We start from the raw sequence: 18,901 nt of genomic DNA, 5'->3' as shown, positions 1-18,901 counted from the left end.
TTTGTGTAGTTGTCAGCGAAAAAAACGAAACCAGGAAAGTCAGTTTTCAATTTCGTTTTTTCTGTGTTTTTAGTTTTTGCATAACAGTTTGCTGTGTGTAGATACTTTGTTTTTTTAAATTTTAGTATTATTCCATTGCAGTGGTTGTTTGTAAGCGTTTATGTCTCCCAATTTTTGGACTTCTGCTCGAAAAAAGTTTAATTTAAATAACGCAACAGCTCACAAACTGAATACTCATTGACCAGTTGTCAACAGCTCACAAACTAAATATTCATTGACCAGAACTTTTGTTTATAAATGTTATAAATATATTTTTAGATTATAATTATGTAGGTTTATAGTTTTTAATGTAAGTATGATTTTCTTTGTTTCTTTTGTTCTGAAAAAGATATTATTTTAGAATCAAATCATGAATTTTAACAGTGACCTGCCGAAAATACCTTCGTATCCTATACCAGGACTAACAGAATGTGAGTTCTAAATTTAAGAGGGGTCGATATGGTAACAATTATAAAATACTATTTTGTGTCGTTTTATTACTACTTTAACAAAACATAATAACTAGTTAAGAAACTGGCTAAGAAATGTAATATCACACTAAGTTAGTGCATCTTACTTTTCAATTACATTGTAACATTGGACTATTTACATCAAAAAAAAAAAGTATATATATAAAAGAAGAATTTTTTTGTTCAAATGCTGATTATTATATTTTTCATTTTTTTTATCAGTGGTGGATGAACTTCCGCACACAGGCCACCACCAACTCTCCCACCATGAATCTCGTCACGAATCCCAACGAATTCTCAACACTCCTGATGCTGCACTTATGTCCCAGATTGTCAATGCAATTTCTAACACCCCAACAGAGTTAATGTAAGTATAAGCAATGACATTTTTATAATAATTCACATTTTTAAGATCAAAAAAAAATTGGAAAAAGTTGGGTTTTTAAAATTGGATTTTTGTAATCAAAGTGAAATTTAAATTCTTTAAATAAAACAAAAAAAAAGAGTTTGTTTTTTAATTGATCTTTTTTAACGGGAATTTAATATTTTAAGCAAACATGGTTTTTGTTTTTAGTGGAGTTGACCTAATTTAAAGTTGTTTATTTTACAGGAACACACAACCTGGTAACATTGATGGAATAAATAATTCTCCATTCTATCAAGTTCTTAACCGAAGCAATGAGATGTTTGCACAAAGGAATTTGGTATGTGAAATCTAGGTTTCAGTGCAGTTTGTGATTTGTTTATTGTTATGTAGCCATATTCTATATATATATTTTTTAAAAACTGTATAAATAAAAATTAGAAAAGTGGAAAAAGGTATATTTGTATTTTTTTTAGCAGCAATCAGGTATTCTGCCTTCACATCTCGGTGTCTACCCTCAACATAATGTATTACCAGGGTAAGTTTGTTTTATTTTAATTTTTGTTACAACTTTTATTAAAAAAGTTATACATACTTAATTTCAGTTTTATTGTATAGTCCTTATATATATAATTGAAAATAGCTTATTGTATAGAATTAGTGACCATGTCATTTTTTTTACTAAAACAATGTAAAAATTAAAGTACTGTGTCATCTTTAAACCATACAATTGGTTTTGCCATTTTTTTGCTTTTGCATCAAATTGTTTTTAATTGTTTTAAAGTGTAGTCTTTTACAAGGCTCTGTTTAATGTAGCTTAAAAGCCAAAACCAATCTGATTTTATTTTAATGTTTAGGTCATCAATTCAATCGAATTACCCACCTGCAAATGACACTTCTACATCCCGAATAAACCCAATTTATCCAGGTACAAAAACACATTTATTTTATTCTAATTTAAATTTTTGTAATTAGAATTAAAGCAATCTATATATTGTGCAGTTTTTGTTAGGTTTGTTTTATTGCCAAAATATTTGAATAAATCTTATTTTTTGTAACCAATTTTAGGTGGGAATGCTCGACCTGCAGTGTCCAGACCTGTACAAGCAGTTGCACCTCAACCCAGACATCCAAGACAATATGAGAAGGTGAAAAAAATATTTAAATTAAAATTTTTATACGAAATATTTGTTTAGACCAAAATCTCTTTCTTTGTTTATGTTAGGGTTACTTGATTGTAAAGGGGCCTAGTTGAACCCTGTATGCAGTTTTTACTGTGGATTTAATTTTTGAAGCATACTGTTTTTTTAATTGTTAATAAACTTGTTTTTTTAGCCTGGTAGTTACGAAGTAGAACCACCAGCAGTAGTAGAAAGTAACGTGAAATCAAAACTAGAAGTTACCCCTTCGCACTTACCACAAACTATTTCAACTCCTCCTACAGAAACCCCTGAGGAAAACAAGAAAATTTGCTTGAAAATCAGGTAACTTTGTGTTCTTAATTCATTGTCATATTGGTAAAAATTCTAAAATGTATATAACCCAAAATAAGAAGAATTGACTTTTACATTTTTGTTTTAATATATTTTTTATTTTTTTTAAATTTTAGGAGAACAAAGAAGAGTCACAAGAGCAGTAAGGATCGTCATTCTGGAGGCGAGCAACCGGAATACGGGATTGTCTCTGATAACAACAGCGAAAACAACAACGGACCCATCAAGTTAAAAATATCGCGGCTAAAACCATCAACATCTGGCGATCAAACAACAAATAATTCAACCGAAGAGGCATTCCAAGTTTCATCGCTTACTACTGCAGGTTATACCACTAAGATCGAGAATGAGGCTCCTTTGGAGCACGACACGGAGCAGCGGAAAGCTGAAGATGCTGCCAGTGCTATGGTGCGTGAGATATTTAAACACCAGCCTGCACCAGCTCCTTCTGGTGTTCCACAGTATGGTGGTTATCCTCAGATGGCTACTTCACAAACTCCGGTAACAAAACCACCAAAAATAAAATCGAAATCTGAGAGAAAATCTCACAAACATAGATCCCACTCTTCCAGCGGAAGTAAATCAGAAACAAAGAGGTCATCTTATGTCCAGCCCCCTGTTTTGCAACCTCCAACTCATGGCGCTTACCCCTATTCTGTAAATCAGTTACCACCTAACCAACATTATCATCAGAATGTTGCGAAGCATTGTAGTGTGCCTATCCCCCAGAAACACCAACAACATCCCGATTTAAATTACCACAACTCATTGCAATCATCTCAGTCTCATATGTACTCTAACTCTACAGAATCCTTTGTATCTCCTCCTGGTATACAACAGAATAGTTACCAACAGCCTCATTTAATGCATTTAAATGACACTCAGGGTAGAAGTATGTCTTATCTTTCGCACAATAAGAATCTAATGCCTGGCGTTAACTATCCACCACAAGTACAACATACAGATCTGAACAGTGCAAATTTTATGCAGAAAAAAGCTTGGGATTCTACTTTACATCAGCCACATCATTACCAAATGCCAAAGCAACCTTCACAGCCTATTACTGATCCTAAACCACCACCGTACAATGAAGCATTGATTCAGCAAAATCAGCTTTATTCAAATATGTTTCAGCCTAGTGGAAGTTTGATTGATAATAATTTAATGATGCAGCAGCAAGAGCATAATATCATGCAACAAAAACTAAAGAAAATGGAGGAGCAAAAGAAGCTGCATGCTATAAAACAACAACAGCAACAACAAACTGAGGATGCAATAAAAATGCAACCCCAATACAGAAACAATACAAATTACCCTTCTGCAATACAAATCCAACAACAACCCTTTTATACACCACCTGACCCCCAACAATCTATGTATTCTAACTCCAGGCTGACTTCACCCCAAATGCAGCCAACCCCTGAGCAACACAAGACTTATAGACCCCCGCAGACCCCTCCCTCACATTTTAACGCACATGTAAGGGATTCAAGTAACACTATCAATTACATGAATGCACCAGAAGTAAGTTAAAAATTTTAAATTTAATTTTAGAAACTTGTTGAATTATCAAACTTTTAATATTTTAGCACAAATCCTCTTCTGTGCATCATCGATCTTCGTCTAAATCTAAGAAGAGAGCTGCTTCATCAGGTTATTTATTTATAAAACTATTTTTAAAGATATATTATGTAAGTTTTTTTAATTCAAATTTTTGTTTTGTTTCAGCAGATTTAAGGGCAAGAGAGGATAAAAATAATAAAAAGTTTGAAATTGTCAAGAAAGAAAAAATTTAAAATATATGAAATTAGATTTTTAATACTTAAGGCATAAGCATTGCTTAGGTTTACTTAAGTTTACAGTTAGTTAAAACCAAAAACACAAAATAGATAAAACTTTTTACAGATCTTGGGTAATAAAATTTTAGGCTAAATTTAAAAAAAAATTTAAAAATGGCAAAGTGGAGTAAAGTGGTTCATGTGAAATTAAAAGATTGTTTACAAAATTCGAATTTACAAACCAGTCCGACACTTTTCAAAATCCGAAAAGATTTGATGTCCAAAGGTTTCGTGCAGTTAAGTGGTCCGCTAAAATGTTTAACAAACATTAAGTCAGAGCAAGTTAAAAATAAGAAAGGTTTCAAGGTTACTCAGTTGGAAAGTAATAAGGAAAATCAAGCTCCCAAAATTTTATCTAACCAAGAATGGAGAGAGGCAACAGTTATTGCAGGCAAGCTGTAAAAAAAGACATAAACTTGGCTTTTTATTTGTTAATCTTTAAATATTGATATTTAATTTTTTAAAGGGTATAAATTCTACCAGCGTGGTGTAATGGTAAGAACACTTGCTACACCACACATGAGGTCATGGGTTCAATCCACACCGATCTCCCTTTGCGTAAGGCGCTACAAACTCCTGCTGAGCCAGCACTTAATCAGCAGCATAATAATCGGGCAATTATAGTCTCTATAATATCCCAAACTGCCGCAGGCAACTCGAGACTGGGTCGGAGTAACTGATGTTACTCTATGTTTAAGTCGCGTATTTGACTTTCTCCCATCGAGGATAAAGATATATACAAAAAAAATTAGTCTTTTTTAGAAAATGTGTAATACAATTAGCAGTAATTTTAAAACAAGATATTTTATCAAAAAAACAAATAAACTTAACAAAATTGTTTTTAAAATCAGGTGGTATAGATCATGTTCGCGTTAAGTTTGTTGCCGATTCCGAAGAAGCGGACATCTATAAATTAAAGGATATTCTGTACCAGGATGACACTGAAGTTAATAGTTTCAGTGAACTAGAACCTGGAACGCAGGTTGTAGCAAAATGGCCGATGAATGGAAAACTGTATGCAGCTGTAGTGATCAATCCTCTTGATAATACAGGTTTGTTGTATGTTTGTTAAAATTAATTGAAAATTGTATATAACTAGTGGATAGCCTTCCACACAAACAGGATTTTAAGGGTCGTAATATAGTTACAACTCTTAACTAATGCGAGTGATAATTAATTTGCGCACCACAAACTGCAGTTTTATTTATTTATTTTTTAGGGAGTTAAACTAGTCTTTATATCATCTACTAAGCTTCTTTTACATAAATTTATGTTTTCTTAATTTATAATTTTCTTTTTGTTAGGTCGTAGATTTCGCGAAAGAAAACCGCCACCAAAACCTTTCCAAATCGAACCAAACTTTAAAAAAGAACGCTTACCCAGTGTTGTGTTGGATAAACTCACATCTGATGACTTGCCATATGGGATTACAGTTCCGGGTTCGATTCCTGATGATGTCACAGACCCGTCTGGTGGTTTTGGAGCATATGTATCAATGGCTGATAGAATTAAAATGAAGAAGCGGGAAAGAGAAGGAAGAATTAAAGAAGGTAAGGTTTTGTTTTGTTAAAAAAATAAACAAAAATGGAATTTATGTTGGTGTTTACCTTTTTTCAGGTAAGAAGAGGAAATGGAAAGATGTGGATCACACTCCGAGTGATTTAATCAACATCCACAGTGATGAAGAGTTTCAATCTCCAGCTCCAAAGAGATCAAACAAGGATGAGCAGCGAAGGAGGGAGAGAAGAAGAGCCATGGAATCAAGGATGATGCAAGAAGGTAAAAAATAATTTTTCAAAATATTAAAAAAAAATTAAGATCAAAACTAAAATATTTATTTGTTTTAAAGATGGAGCCGGCTCCTTAAATCGACTCATGGCAAAGATTAACTCAATCTTTGAAGATATGGATGACCTTGATCCTCAGGCCTTTATTCAGGAAGAAGGAGAAGAGATGAATGTACATCCAGGACTTCTTATCTCAAGATCAAAACTCCAGGATTTAAATGGAGAAACTGCGAGAATGAAATCTAGAGGTTTTCTATCACAGGTAAAATTTTTATTTTTGAATTTTTTTTAATTTTATAAATATTTAAAGTTAATATAAAATTAACTAACCAACAAAAATCTAAGTAAAAAGGTATTCAAGTTAAACTTTTGTGTATGATAATTGTAACTTCACACTACCTTATCATTTTGCCAAAAAAATTTTAATTTATTTGTTAAAAACAAAAATTAAAATACAATTTTTATTATTTTGTTGTAGTTGTCCAAGAAAATGTTGATTCGATTTCTGACCATATTAGAATCTAACATCAGATCAGGTGCTAGACTTAAACCAATGCATCCAAAGGTAAAACTAAAGATAATAGATTTTAATCCCTTTAATTGTAAAAATTATCATAGTTTTTTTTGTATATATCTTTATCCTCGATGTGGGAAAGTCGAATGTGCGACTTAAACATAGAGTAACATCAGTTACTCCGACCCAGTCTCGAGTTGCCTGTGGCAGTTTGTGTTATATAGATTATAATTTCCCGATAATTATTCTGCTGATTAAGTGCTGGCTCAGCAGAAGTTCATACTGTTTATAGCGCCTTACTCAAGGGCGCTACAGCAAAAGGTTAGTGGGGATTAAACCCACGACCCCATGTGTGGTGTAGCAAGTGTTCTTACCACTACACCACACTGTTATCATAGTTTGTAATTGTAAGGAAAATAATGTGCTACACTGCCTTTTTATAACATTTTTTTCATTTATATACATTTAAAGTTTACCATAGGCAACTATTTTTATACAAGTTTCATATTTAAATATTTTTTGAAATAAATTCAAGGGTGAAAGCCAGGAGGAGCAAAAATGGAATCGCGAATGTAACCTAGATCGTGTGAATAACTCAACTGAGGCAGCTACCGTTGCGATGAACATATTAACTGCTCCTTTCATGCCGAAAGCAGTTTATATTGATGACGTTATGGAAAGATCAGCTATGTTATTAAAATATCAACTCACTAATACTATTTACCCTGAATATGATTTAGTGTATAAGGCCCCAGCACAAAAAAAGAAGAAAGGAGGCAAAGGTAAATACAATTTTTTGTAGTGTTTGTTAACTCTTTTTGTATAATTTTTAGTAATTTTTTTCGAATAAACTAATTGTTAACAATATGGGAATTTATTTTTTTGACAAATTTTTTTAATATTTTTTTTTAGAAACTTTCAGTAATGCCAGCTTAAGAATGAAGCGAGCTCATTTCAAAGGTTCAAAAAACAAATCAGTCGTTCAGTTATACAACAAATTAAATGTTTTATTAAACCAATGGGTTGAGTTGGTTTCTGTACAGCCTTTAACTGACACCACAGTTTTAATGGTAAGTTATTAAACTTATAAAATTTTAGTGTCAATGCATTAAAATCTAAGCAATTTTGTTGTTTAAAATTAATAATAAAAAATAATGTATTTGTAATTTCAAAGTTGCAGAAAAGGATTAAAAAATTAAAATTTTTTTTACTTTAAAATACATTTTAATTTATTTTATTTTCTATAGAAGCATTTTAATATATTTTAGAAAACAAAAAAAACATTTATTTAAATTTTTAGATTTCCACGGTCGGTGTAACTCCATTTTTTGTTGAAAATATTCACGAGTTGCAGTTAAGTGCAATAAGGTTAACAACAGTTTTGTTTTCACGCTATGAAAAGCACAGAACCCTTATGTTGGAGGATATTTTACAATCTTTAGCTAGACTACCAACAAGCAAAAGAAATCTAAGAAGCTACAGGTATTTATTTATATAATTAACGTTAATAGATTTTATTATATATTATCCCAAACTGCCACAGGCAACTCAAGACTGGGTCGGGGTAACTGTTGTTACTCTATGTTTAAGTCGCGCATTTGACTTTTCCACATCGAGGATAAAGATATAGAAAAATAATGTAAAATAATTTTTTTTTAGGTTAACTCATGCTGAGGAGGCGGTTGATTCTTCTGATGAGGAAGAAGACACAAAAAAGAGGATTGGAGGAAAAAATAGTGATCTTCAGTACATCCAGATGCTCACAGCTCTTATCCTCCAGATGTTGCACTCTGTAGTTCATCTTGCTCCTCCAGAAGAGGTTGGGATGTTAACTGAGGAAGAGATCACGCCGGAGGAGAGAAACAAACAGATAAAGATGGAGAAAGATGTAAAAATTTATTTTTTTTAAATTTTTTTAAGTCATTTTTTAACACTAATTTAAATATTATTTTTTATATTTTAAATATTATTTTATTTTGTTAAAATTATTAAGAAATGGGAAATGTTATAATTAAATATGTTTTTAGGTTAATGAAATGAAAGTGATTACGAGTTACGATGCCGCAGAAAGAACGGCCAAACATTTTGTCTCAGTGTTTCTTAAAAAGTAAATTTTTATACATTTTTCATACTTTTATTCAACTTAAATTCTTAATATCAGTTCTGCCTTTTAAGTATATTTTTAAATTTCTTTTATTTTTTTAGATGTTCAACGAAATCGGATGAAACAGATTTCCGACCTTTATTTGAGAATTTTGTCCACGATTTACTTTCCACTGTAAACAAACCTGAGTGGCCGGCAGCTGAGATGTTGCTCAGTTTACTCGGAAGATTATTGGTAAATTTGTAGCAAAAAAATATACTGAAATATTTAATTTTTTGTTGCTATGTTTAATGGTTGTTAGGTACCAAATAGTTACTGGTTGTTTTTTTTTGCTACCAACTGGTCACTGGTTGTTTTTTACTGCCAATGGTTACTGGTTGTTTATTAGTACTAAATGCTACTGGTTTGTTTTACCATGTGATTACTGTTTTTTTTTTTTTTGCTACCAGACAGTTACCGGTGTTTTTTTTTCTTTCACGTGGTTACTGGTTGTTTTATCGGTACTACAAATGGCAACTGGTTTATTATTACCATGTGATTAATGGTTTTTTTTTTGTTACCATGTGATTACTGGTTGTTTTTTTGTTACTTTATGTTTACTGTTTCTTCTTAACAATGCTATATGTTTATAAATTTATTTTTTATTTTTTTATTTTTAGGTTTTAACTTTTAAGACAAAATCAAGCGAGATGTCTTTGAGAGTCGCTTCCCTAGATTATCTTGGAGTAGTGGCCGCTAAACTCCGCAGAGATGCTGTCTCGAGTCATGATGAGGTGGCTACTATCAGGGCGCTTCTTCAGAGACTAGAGGATGCAGTTGCAGAGCAGGAGGGGGATGTTGGTAAGGAGGAAAGTCTGGATGCTGCTATGGTAATTGAGGAGGTAATTTTTGTTGTAGTTGATAAATTTTTGGTGAGGTATAAGTATAGATAGTAAAGTTATATAAAGTCGAAGACAGGGAATTTTTAATTCAGTTTTCAGTTTTTTATTAGCTTTTTCTGTTTAATTAAAGTTGTAGTAGTATTTAAAAAGGAGATTTAGTTTACAATTAGTGCTTTAATTTTTTAATCTATAAAAAGATTAGTGAAGAAACCAGTAAGAGCAAGAAAGGTAGAAAAACAAGGAAAAGAAATAGAAAAGCAAAAGTAATTTAAAATTTATAAAGTTTTAAGAAATTATTGAGTTTTGAGAATTTTACCAGAAATTAAGTTTAATTATTAATTAAATTTTATGCTTAGCTGAAGTATAACTTATAGCTTCTTACTCAAGGACAAATTTACCAAAAGCATTGGGAATCAAACCTAGGACATGTTATAGTGACCCCTTTATTTCTTTTACCTACTATGCCACATCTCTGTTTTAATATGTATGTAAATAAAAGGTATTTTATTGCTCAGTTTTTATTATATAAACAGGAGCCTCTGATTGAAAGTGACGATGCAATATTAACAAGGAAACTTCAATATTTGTTGCTCGGATATTTAAGGAAAAATGCTGCAAGTGATTCATCATTACTGGTTAGTTATATACACTTTTAATCGATTTTTGATAAATTTTTGGCCAAATTACTTCTTAGTAATTAAAAAAAACATTGCTTAAATATTTTTCAACTTTTTGCTCAATTTTTTTCGATAAATTTTAATTAATTTTTGGTAAATTGTTTTTTGTTAAAACTTTTTTCTAGTATGCTCACAACTTTTACATCGGACAATGGCTTCGAGATTGCTCCGTAGAGTTCCAGCAGCTTGAGCAAGATCCCTCCAGAAAGAAGGATGCGGGAGAACAACTTGATAACTTGAGTCTAAAACTTCAGTTGTGTCAAAAAAAGAAAGATGCGCTATTGGAGCTTGCATCTTCAGCTGCATCTGCTTCTGCAAAGATTTCTGGGGAGTTAAGTACGGAAGAGCAAAAGAAGTTGAAGATTTCAGCCGAACAAAAACAGTAAGATTTGTTAATGAATTTTTAATTTAAAAGCTTTAAAAAAAGTAAATTAAAATTTAATAGACAGCAATTCTTATTCTTAAAAAAATTTAAATCTGATTTTTATTTTTTATCAACGATTTCATTTTTCTGTTTCTTTTTTTTCTAAAACAGTTATTTTTTTAGTGCTGATAAACTTGCTGCTGGACTTACGGTCGAGGATGCAACGCTAGTCTCTCGACATCTCGCATCCACTCTTCCCTTTTCCCGCTCCTTCGACTGCTACCTCACCTACATCATTCACATGGCAGAGGACTCTGCTGTCGCTCTTCGAACAAGATCGATAAAATGTTTAGCAGAGGTTGTGTCCGTGGATCCTTCAATCATGGAAAGGGTGGGTTTAAGTTATTTAATCAGCATGATGTAGTGGTTAGAACACTCTGTTTCATCACATGAGGTTGTGGGTACGATCCCCACTGTTTTTATGCTGTAGCGCCCTCTAGTAAGCTGCTATTAACAGTATAAACTTCTGTTGAGCCAAAACTTAATTAGCAGCTTAATTTTAGGGCAATTATAATCTGTAATATCCCAAACTGCCAAAGGTAACTTAAAACTGGGTCGGGTAACTGATGTTATGTTCAATGTTCTAGTTCTAAAGTCAACCTTTCCACATCGAGAATAAATAAAAATAAAGAGAAAAAAATGCAAAAAAAAAAATTTACTGAATAAATTATTAAATTTTTAGACATTTTTCTTTAAACCTTTTTCCTAAATATATTTTTTCTTGACCAACAGAATGATATCGCAAATGGAGTCCAAAAAAGTTTAACGGATAACTCCACAAGTGTTCGAGAAGCTGCCATCGATCTCGTGGGAAGATTTATTTTACTCCGACCTAATCTTGTGAAGCATTATTACTCCATGCTTATTGCTAGAATATTGGTGTGTATTTACTTTAATTTTTTTTATTTACATGAAAAAAAATTGTAATTTAAATATTATTTTTTATTTTTATTTATTTTTTGCTCCAAAAATTAATTTTTAAATTTTACTCCAAAGGATACCGGGGTTAGTGTCCGGAAAAGAGTGATCCGAATCCTCCGTGATTTGTTCCACGAGCATCCTGACCTCCCACAACTTACAGATGCATGTGTAAAGATGATCAGAAGAGTTAATGATGAAGATGGAATTAAGGTAAACTTAACTTTAAATTTTTTCCCCCAAAAAATTTATAAAATATTTTCAAAAGTTTTGTAACGGTATTTTTCAATTTTGGGATCACTTGCACTTACATTTCTTTGAAAAAACTCTCGTATTTTATGGTTCTTACTAATTTTCTTTTGTACTTTACGATCCTAAGTTTTTTCTGAGAACTGTCAAGTACAAATGATTCTAATTTTTTTATTATTAAACTGTTTTTTACACATTTTTTTGTTGTAGAAATTGGTCCATGAAGTATTTATGAAAATGTGGTTTACTCCGGTTGACTCAACAGATACTGATAAGTTAAGAAAGAAAGCCTTACTGATTACTGATATAGTATCTGCTAACAGAGATCGTGGGTATGAGTGGATTGAGCAACTCTTTAAAAATGTAAGATTTTAGCCCGTAAATTTTCAAAAAAAATTTTATGCTTTTTTTTTGCTAGATTTGGAATTTTAATTTTTTTTTGAAATTTTTGTAAAATCTTTTTTTTAGTTAATTGACACACCGGAACGGAATGCAGATGTTGAGATAGCTTGTCAACAAATTGTTGATTGTCTTGTGCAACATGTTATCATATTTGAGAACCCTGACGAACCAAATAAAGGTAAACTCAACAATTTAAACAACATTTATTCAAAGTTTTAAATTTTCTGTATGTAGAAATTGTAAACTGATTTTTTTATTTTTTTTTTTGTAATTTCAAAAATAGGGAATATGAACATTAAAGGTGAAAATAGCAAGGAAGAAAATAACAACAAACTAGTAAAAGTGTAAGTTTAACATCTTTGTATTTATACATTATATTAAGTTTATATATTTTTAACTTTATTTTAATATTTAATTTTTCTTTTTTAAATTTTTAGAGATTTTTTTTAAAATTTTTTTTTGTAATTTTTAGAGACCATAAAAAGAACCATACAGTAAGGTTGGTTGCAACCATCCAAACACTGGTCCAACTTGCCAAAATAAGACCACGCTTACTGGTGCCTCATGTGGTCACTTTACAACCATATCTTGCCAGTAAATGTGAAGTAAGTAAATTAAAAACATTTAAATTTAAAAAAAATCAATTTCAAAAACTAATTATGACATCACAATTAACAGAACAATGACGACTTTCTTGTTTGCACCGGAGTGTGCCGGACACTAGAGCTTGCTGTTCCTCTTATGGAGCATCCTTCAGAGATCTTCCTGAAGAGCGTGGAGGAAGATGTGATGAGGTTGATCCTTACTCAACCTTATCACTTAACAGCTGCTGCTATCTCCTGTCTAGCAGCGGTCATCTGCAAAGTCACGAAGAATTATCAACTTGTGTGGGACTGCTTTAATAAACTCTGTGGTAAATGAATGAATTTTTTGGGGGCTTTTAGGGGTTTATTTTATTTTGTTGGGTCAGTTTAATCTATATTTTTGGGGGGTATACTAGAGTAGTTTTTTATGTTTTTTTAAATATCTTTTTTATGACATTTTTAGCCAAAAAAAAAAACAATTTTACGAATAAAATTTTATTAAATATTTTTGTAACAATTTAATTTTTAAAGTTTTTATTTAAATTTTTTTTAAAATAAATTATTTTTTTTTACCCATTTTTTCAAAATTTTACTATTTTTTCAGGCACCCTTGCAGCGGCTCATAACACCCATCGCTCGAATGCAATCTTAATATTTCAACCAGCCATCCAAAAACAATTACTTCGTACTGTGTTTATTGTCGGCAACTTCTGTAAAAACTTTGATTTTGATGACGAGAATCTCAAAGGAAAAACAAGTGTAAATAAAAATTTTAAAATTATTTAATTTGTTTTGTCAATTTTTTTGTTTTTTAGGTACTTTTGAACTATTTTGTTCAAAGAATTCTTAATTTAAAAAAAATATAAACAAAATTTAACATTTTTTTACAGAATTTTTAAAATATTTTTGAAAGTTTTAAAATTTATTTTAAAAAATAATTTAACTTTTGTTGTAATAATCTATCTAGTCTATAAAATTAATATCTTGAATATAAATTTACTAGATAACTGATTCCGTAAAAGACAAGGTCTACGACGTCTTATTTTATTTTTCGACGATCCGGTTAAACAAAATCACTGAGAAATTAAAAGTCTACGCCATCACTGCTCTTGGCTCTTTAATGATAAAAGACCCCAACATGATGTTTAGACCTAAGACTAGAGAGTTATATAAGTTGATGTTAGAACAAAATCAGGAATCAGTTCAACTTAAAAAACAGGTAAACATAAAAAAATATTTTAAGATATTTTTTTTAAAACTGAAATATGTAAAATCGAATATCAATTTTACTAATTTGTTTTTATTAATTGGTTTAACATTGCTTAATAATGCATATTATTATACAGAAAAATATATTAATAAATTAATTTTTTTTACCAACCTTGTTTTTTTGCAAAAAAATATTGAACGATTCTTATGAAATATTTGTTGTTAGGTGTTGTTAAACTTACAAAGCTATCTTCAAATAGAAGATGTACAGATGCAGGAAGCTGCAGAAGCAAGTGCAAAAAAATCTAAACAACATGTAAGCAAAATATAACTTATTATAATCTTTATAATTACAAAGAAAAACTTTGTAAAATATTTAAAAAAAAAAATCGAAAAAAAAAATTTGTAAAAATTTAAAAATAAAAGTTGCCAAAAAATGATCATTTTTTTTAATTATGAAGGATGGAGAAGTAAAAAGAAGAGAATCTTTTAACACAGAACCTGATGATGAAGATATTAAAGAAATTTGCGATGTTTCAAGTGGAATGGCATCATCTGTCATGCAACTATTTCTTAAACAGGTATTTTAAAATGTTTTTTTATACATTACCACATGATATTTTGGGTTTGATCCCCACTGTTTCCATGTCAAAATACCCTTGAAGTAGGTCCTACACTTTAAATAAAACCTTATGCTACTGGTAACAAACAATACCCATAATATTTAGGTTATAACACCCATAATATCTAAACTGTCAAAGGCAATTTAAAACTGGGTTGAGGTAGCAAATATTACTCTATGTTTAGGATGTGAAGTCAACCTTTCCACATCGAGGATAAATAATTATAAAAACCTATTTTTTCCACAGGTTTTGGATGCTATTTTTCACCCCCATGTGATAGTAAGACATGCAGCTTTGCACACCATCTTTTTAACACTACAACAAGGCCTGGTCCACCCTGGACAATGTGTTCCTTATCTTATTGCTGCTGCTTCCGATCCAACTCCTGCTGTTCATAAGGAAGCTGATCAACAGGTTTTTAGTTGTTTTAGTGATATTAATATCAAGTATTTTTATGACTTGGTTGTGGTTATTTAAAGCTGACAGAATGGTGTAGTGGTAAAACACTTGGCATAACTACATAAGGTCCTGGGTTTGATCTCCACTGAATCTACATTGTAGCACTCTTGAGTAATGCATTATTAATGATATAAACTCCTGCTGAGTCAAAAACTAATTAACTGTTTAAATATCGGGCAAATTTAATTATTAATATTTTAAACTGCCAAAGTCAACTCAAGTCTGGCCTCAAGTCAAATTTTTACCCTAACACATTAAATTATTGGTCTTTTGTTTTTACCAAAAAATTAAACCATTTTTTAGTTAACTGAGTTAAATAAGAGATATAGTGGATTTGTCCAAGTCTCAGCTCTGCAAGGTCTCAAGTTATCTTTCCAACTTCAATCTTGTATGACTAAGAAGGGGAACATCGTTCGAGGGTGGTTTGAATATTCTGTATCTGAAGATGTTCCTTCTACTAGAAAGGTAAAAAACAATTGAAAAATGTTGTAAAAATTAAATAATTTTTGTAATTACACTTCATGAGGTTGTGGGTTCGATCCCGACTGCTGCTCTCAAGCTGTAGCGCCCCCAAGTAAGGTGTTAAAAACAGTAGGAACTCCTGCTGAGCACTTGAACAACTGCCTAATCAATGGGCAGTTATATTCTATGATATTCCAAACTGCCAAAAGCAACCGAGGCTGGGTTGGGGTAACTGATGTTACTCGATGTTTAGGTTGTAAAGTCAACCCTCCCACATCAGGGATAAATTAATTTTTTTAAATATTCTGGTTATTTTTTGTAGGCTAGTTGTGCTCACTTATATCAGCTTATCAGATCAGATCGAAAATTTCGAAGATCATTTCTTCTAAATCTTCTTAACTTGTTTGATGATACAGTGGTAAGAATGTAGAATTTATAAATTAAATTTTAATTTTGTGTAATCATCTTGTAGTTATCATATTAAATTAATTATTTAAAATGTCTTATATATTATTATGTAGTTAATTCAATAAAGTTAATTCATTTTTCGAAATATAATTAAAATTTTTTAATAAATCTTCAAAATTTAATTTTAATTCTTTTGTAGAAAACTGATTTAAAGTTGTTGTTATTTGTGGCTGATAACTTGGCTTACTTTCCATACCACACATATGATGAACCATTATATCTGATGAGTCAAATTGATGTTTATGTTTCTGTGTCTGGATCTAACGTCCTTCAAACATTTAAAGAGGTAATTTGTTGTAATATAAAATCTGATGTAGACACTAGTGGTGCGGTGTAAATTGAATCTATTTTAATTTATCTGTCAAGTCTGTAAAATTAATTTTAAAGCTTGGGGTCCTGGGTTCAATTTCCGCTACTGACATGTGATTGTACTTCTTATTTTACAAAATTATTGTTTTTAATTTAAATATTTAAAACTTTTTTAATGTTCTAGTCACTTCAAGTAAAACATTCAAAACAAGAGAAGAGAGATGAAAGAAGAAGGAAAAAGTTGGAGAAAAAAAGAGAAAGGCAAACAGAGGAAGAAGGCAGTTCTTCCTCTTCATCATCTGAAAGTTCCTCATCAGAAGAAGAGGATAACAACTCGGAGATTGCATCAAGGCTTCCTCTTGAGGATGAAAGCTTGACGGAGTTCGCACAACTCTCGCTTGCTTGTCTTCTTCTCTTTCGGCTCAAATCACATCTCAAAACTTTGTTTGGTTTCACTGAAAAGTAAATTTTACTTGTTTTAAATGGAAAACTTTAGTATTTCATATTCAATAGTGTCTATAAAATACCATAGTTGTACTAGCTGATAGTCTGCCATAAGGTCGGGATTTTAATTGTCGCAACAGAGTCGCAACAGAGTCGCAACTCTTAACTAATATTTGACAGTGATAGTTTACCCATGCGCCACAAATGGCCGTTTTAAACTGGATATAAATAATTGTCCATTAAGCTTTATTATATATGAATAAAACTCATTAATTTCAATAATTTTAAACTAATTTGATTTTTAATTTTTTTTTTTCAGTAAAATTCGAAGATATTCCACTACCGAAGTAAATCGTGCAAACGATAAACAAATCCACCGCAAAGTTGTAGATCTCAAGTTCGAACCTATGCTGGCCCTCGAACATTTAGAGAGAATTAAAAAGGGAGTTTCGTGCAGAAGTCCGGAATATAGAGCTGCAGTAGTAAAGCAATATACAGAGGTAAAAATTTTTTTTAACAATAATTTAATTTTTTTTGTATTAATTAAAATATTTTTTTTTAATATTTGTTTTCTAAAGTTTAATGAGCTGATTAATAAACTGGATCCGAACGAAGATGACAGTGATTCTGATAAGGAAAAGAAAACATCTAACAATCAAACCACTCCAATAGTTAAAACTGGTGAGTAAAAAATCAACTTTGTCAAAAATTGGGTGAAAATTTTGGAATATTTTTTATGATTTTTTAATTTTTAGAAATCACTCCATCAAAAGTTGAAGAAATTGAAGATAGTGACCGAGATACAGATAATGAGGTCCACAAACCAGTGGTGCCACTTGATGTGAGTATTAACCCGCTTACTGCTATCAAAATCTCTCTTTAGTTAATTGTAAATACACATAAATTTTTTCAAAATGTTAAAATTTTTTACGAACTTTTCCGAAATTTTTTTTTTTACAATCCTTGTTTAGGCTATTCGTCGTTCTACTGCACTTAAGAGCAAAAAACGTCACCGCGAGCGCAAGAAAGTCGATAAAACCCCCGATCTCTCGCATTTCAACACAGACCCCCCTGAGAGACGTAAACGGGCTTCTGTTAAATATGCTGAGAGCAGCAGCGGGTCTGAAGACGATTTCCGTGGATTTTAAGAGAAAATGGAAGGTGATTTTGCTACTAAAGATTTTATTGTTATCTATAAAAAGTGCACTGCCCTTTTCTGTTCTTTTCTACATAGAACAGGGAATTTGTAATTTTTTTTAAAGTTTTTATCCAAAATATATATTTATGTTATCAATTTTTAACAAAAGAGAATTATCTATGATGTTAAAAGTTAGTTTTTAACTACTTTTTTTGGGCTTTTTGAAAATATTTTTGTACATACTAAAAAACTTGAAGCACTAGTTTAAACATAGCAGAAACAAACTGCTCATTTTATAAAAAAAATCAACTTGATTTTTTTACCGGTTTTGTTGTTTTTTGTTACGTTTTTTGTGTTTTTTAACAAGTGCAAGCTTTCGAAAATAGATTTTAAATATTTTTTTTCGTTGCAAAATAGGTACAGCATTATAAAAAATTCCCTTTTGATAAAGGTTTTTTATAACATAGGTACAGCCCGATTATTGCAATAATGCAATTACAAATGAACTACTGTATTACTTATTACTTATATAGCCCTTGTTTTCAAAAATAATCTCCTACTCAAATTTTAAGCGTTCAATTTTCTCGTAGTTAATTCATTTTTTTTTCGCTAGTGCATTTTCAGTATAAATCTCACATCACAGGCAATGCTGTATTAAGGCTTGTTTTTTAAGTCATTTTTATTCTCACTTTTTTCTTAGTATTATTCGTTCGTTTCTTTGTTTTTGTTAATTTTAGTTTAAAAAATATTCTATTTTCTCATTCTAGCGTCAATTGCTAACCTCGCAAAGTAAATTATTTCTAGATTTTGATTGATTAGATTTTAATTACTAACCTTTTTATAAGTGCTTGCTTCTTGGACATATTGGCATAATTGATATCATGGAATAAAATCTAGTACTGTACAGGTTTTTAAGTTTAAAGTTTTTATATTTATTTACACTAGGTGTGGAAAAGGTAACTATAGCATTTGTTACCCTGACCCAATCTTTGACAGTTTTAAATATATTGACCATATTATCATTAGCCTTTGGTTGTAGGGGTTG

General features: G+C 30.8%; 1 protein-coding gene across 1 annotated transcript; it reads left to right on the top strand.

Annotated features, from left to right (window-relative positions):
* Nucleotides 1-327: 327 nt before the first annotated feature.
* Nucleotides 328-18,884, top strand: LOC145744507 (nipped-B-like protein A). Its single transcript, XM_082562356.1, has 44 exons — nucleotides 328-470; nucleotides 732-876; nucleotides 1,120-1,213; nucleotides 1,350-1,411; nucleotides 1,731-1,801; nucleotides 1,942-2,021; nucleotides 2,209-2,357; nucleotides 2,483-3,890; nucleotides 3,956-4,019; nucleotides 5,056-5,256; nucleotides 5,509-5,759; nucleotides 5,827-5,983; nucleotides 6,054-6,253; nucleotides 6,470-6,556; nucleotides 7,041-7,287; nucleotides 7,418-7,575; nucleotides 7,806-7,987; nucleotides 8,165-8,393; nucleotides 8,533-8,612; nucleotides 8,711-8,843; nucleotides 9,269-9,490; nucleotides 10,024-10,125; nucleotides 10,293-10,549; nucleotides 10,715-10,922; nucleotides 11,324-11,470; nucleotides 11,588-11,722; nucleotides 11,969-12,121; nucleotides 12,227-12,338; nucleotides 12,444-12,504; nucleotides 12,633-12,765; nucleotides 12,839-13,073; nucleotides 13,349-13,503; nucleotides 13,748-13,963; nucleotides 14,180-14,269; nucleotides 14,415-14,534; nucleotides 14,823-14,990; nucleotides 15,339-15,500; nucleotides 15,820-15,915; nucleotides 16,105-16,251; nucleotides 16,459-16,736; nucleotides 17,038-17,218; nucleotides 17,297-17,399; nucleotides 17,474-17,559; nucleotides 17,690-18,884. The coding sequence occupies exons 1-44, from the start codon at nucleotides 410-412 to the stop codon at nucleotides 17,864-17,866; spliced, it is 7,803 nt and encodes a 2,600-aa protein (XP_082418482.1). The 5' UTR covers nucleotides 328-409; the 3' UTR covers nucleotides 17,867-18,884.
* The last annotated feature ends 17 nt before the right edge of the window (nucleotides 18,885-18,901 follow it).

This window comes from Corella eumyota, chromosome 3 (genome assembly GCF_963082875.1).
Source record: "Corella eumyota chromosome 3, kaCorEumy4.1, whole genome shotgun sequence".
Taxonomy (NCBI): Eukaryota; Metazoa; Chordata; class Ascidiacea; order Phlebobranchia; family Corellidae; genus Corella; species Corella eumyota.
This window is presented reverse-complemented; position numbering and strand designations above follow the sequence as displayed.

Bases quoted from the DNA above. Each gene is read 5' to 3' on its own strand.
- LOC145744507 (XM_082562356.1), top strand. From the start codon at position 410: ATGAATTTTAACAGTGACCTGCCGAAAATACCTTCGTATCCTATACCA. The intron at 12,339-12,443 runs GTAAACTCAACA...TTTCAAAAATAG, and splicing joins CCCTGACGAACCAAATAAAG to GGAATATGAACATTAAAGGT. The intron at 12,766-12,838 runs GTAAGTAAATTA...CACAATTAACAG, and splicing joins ATCTTGCCAGTAAATGTGAA to AACAATGACGACTTTCTTGT.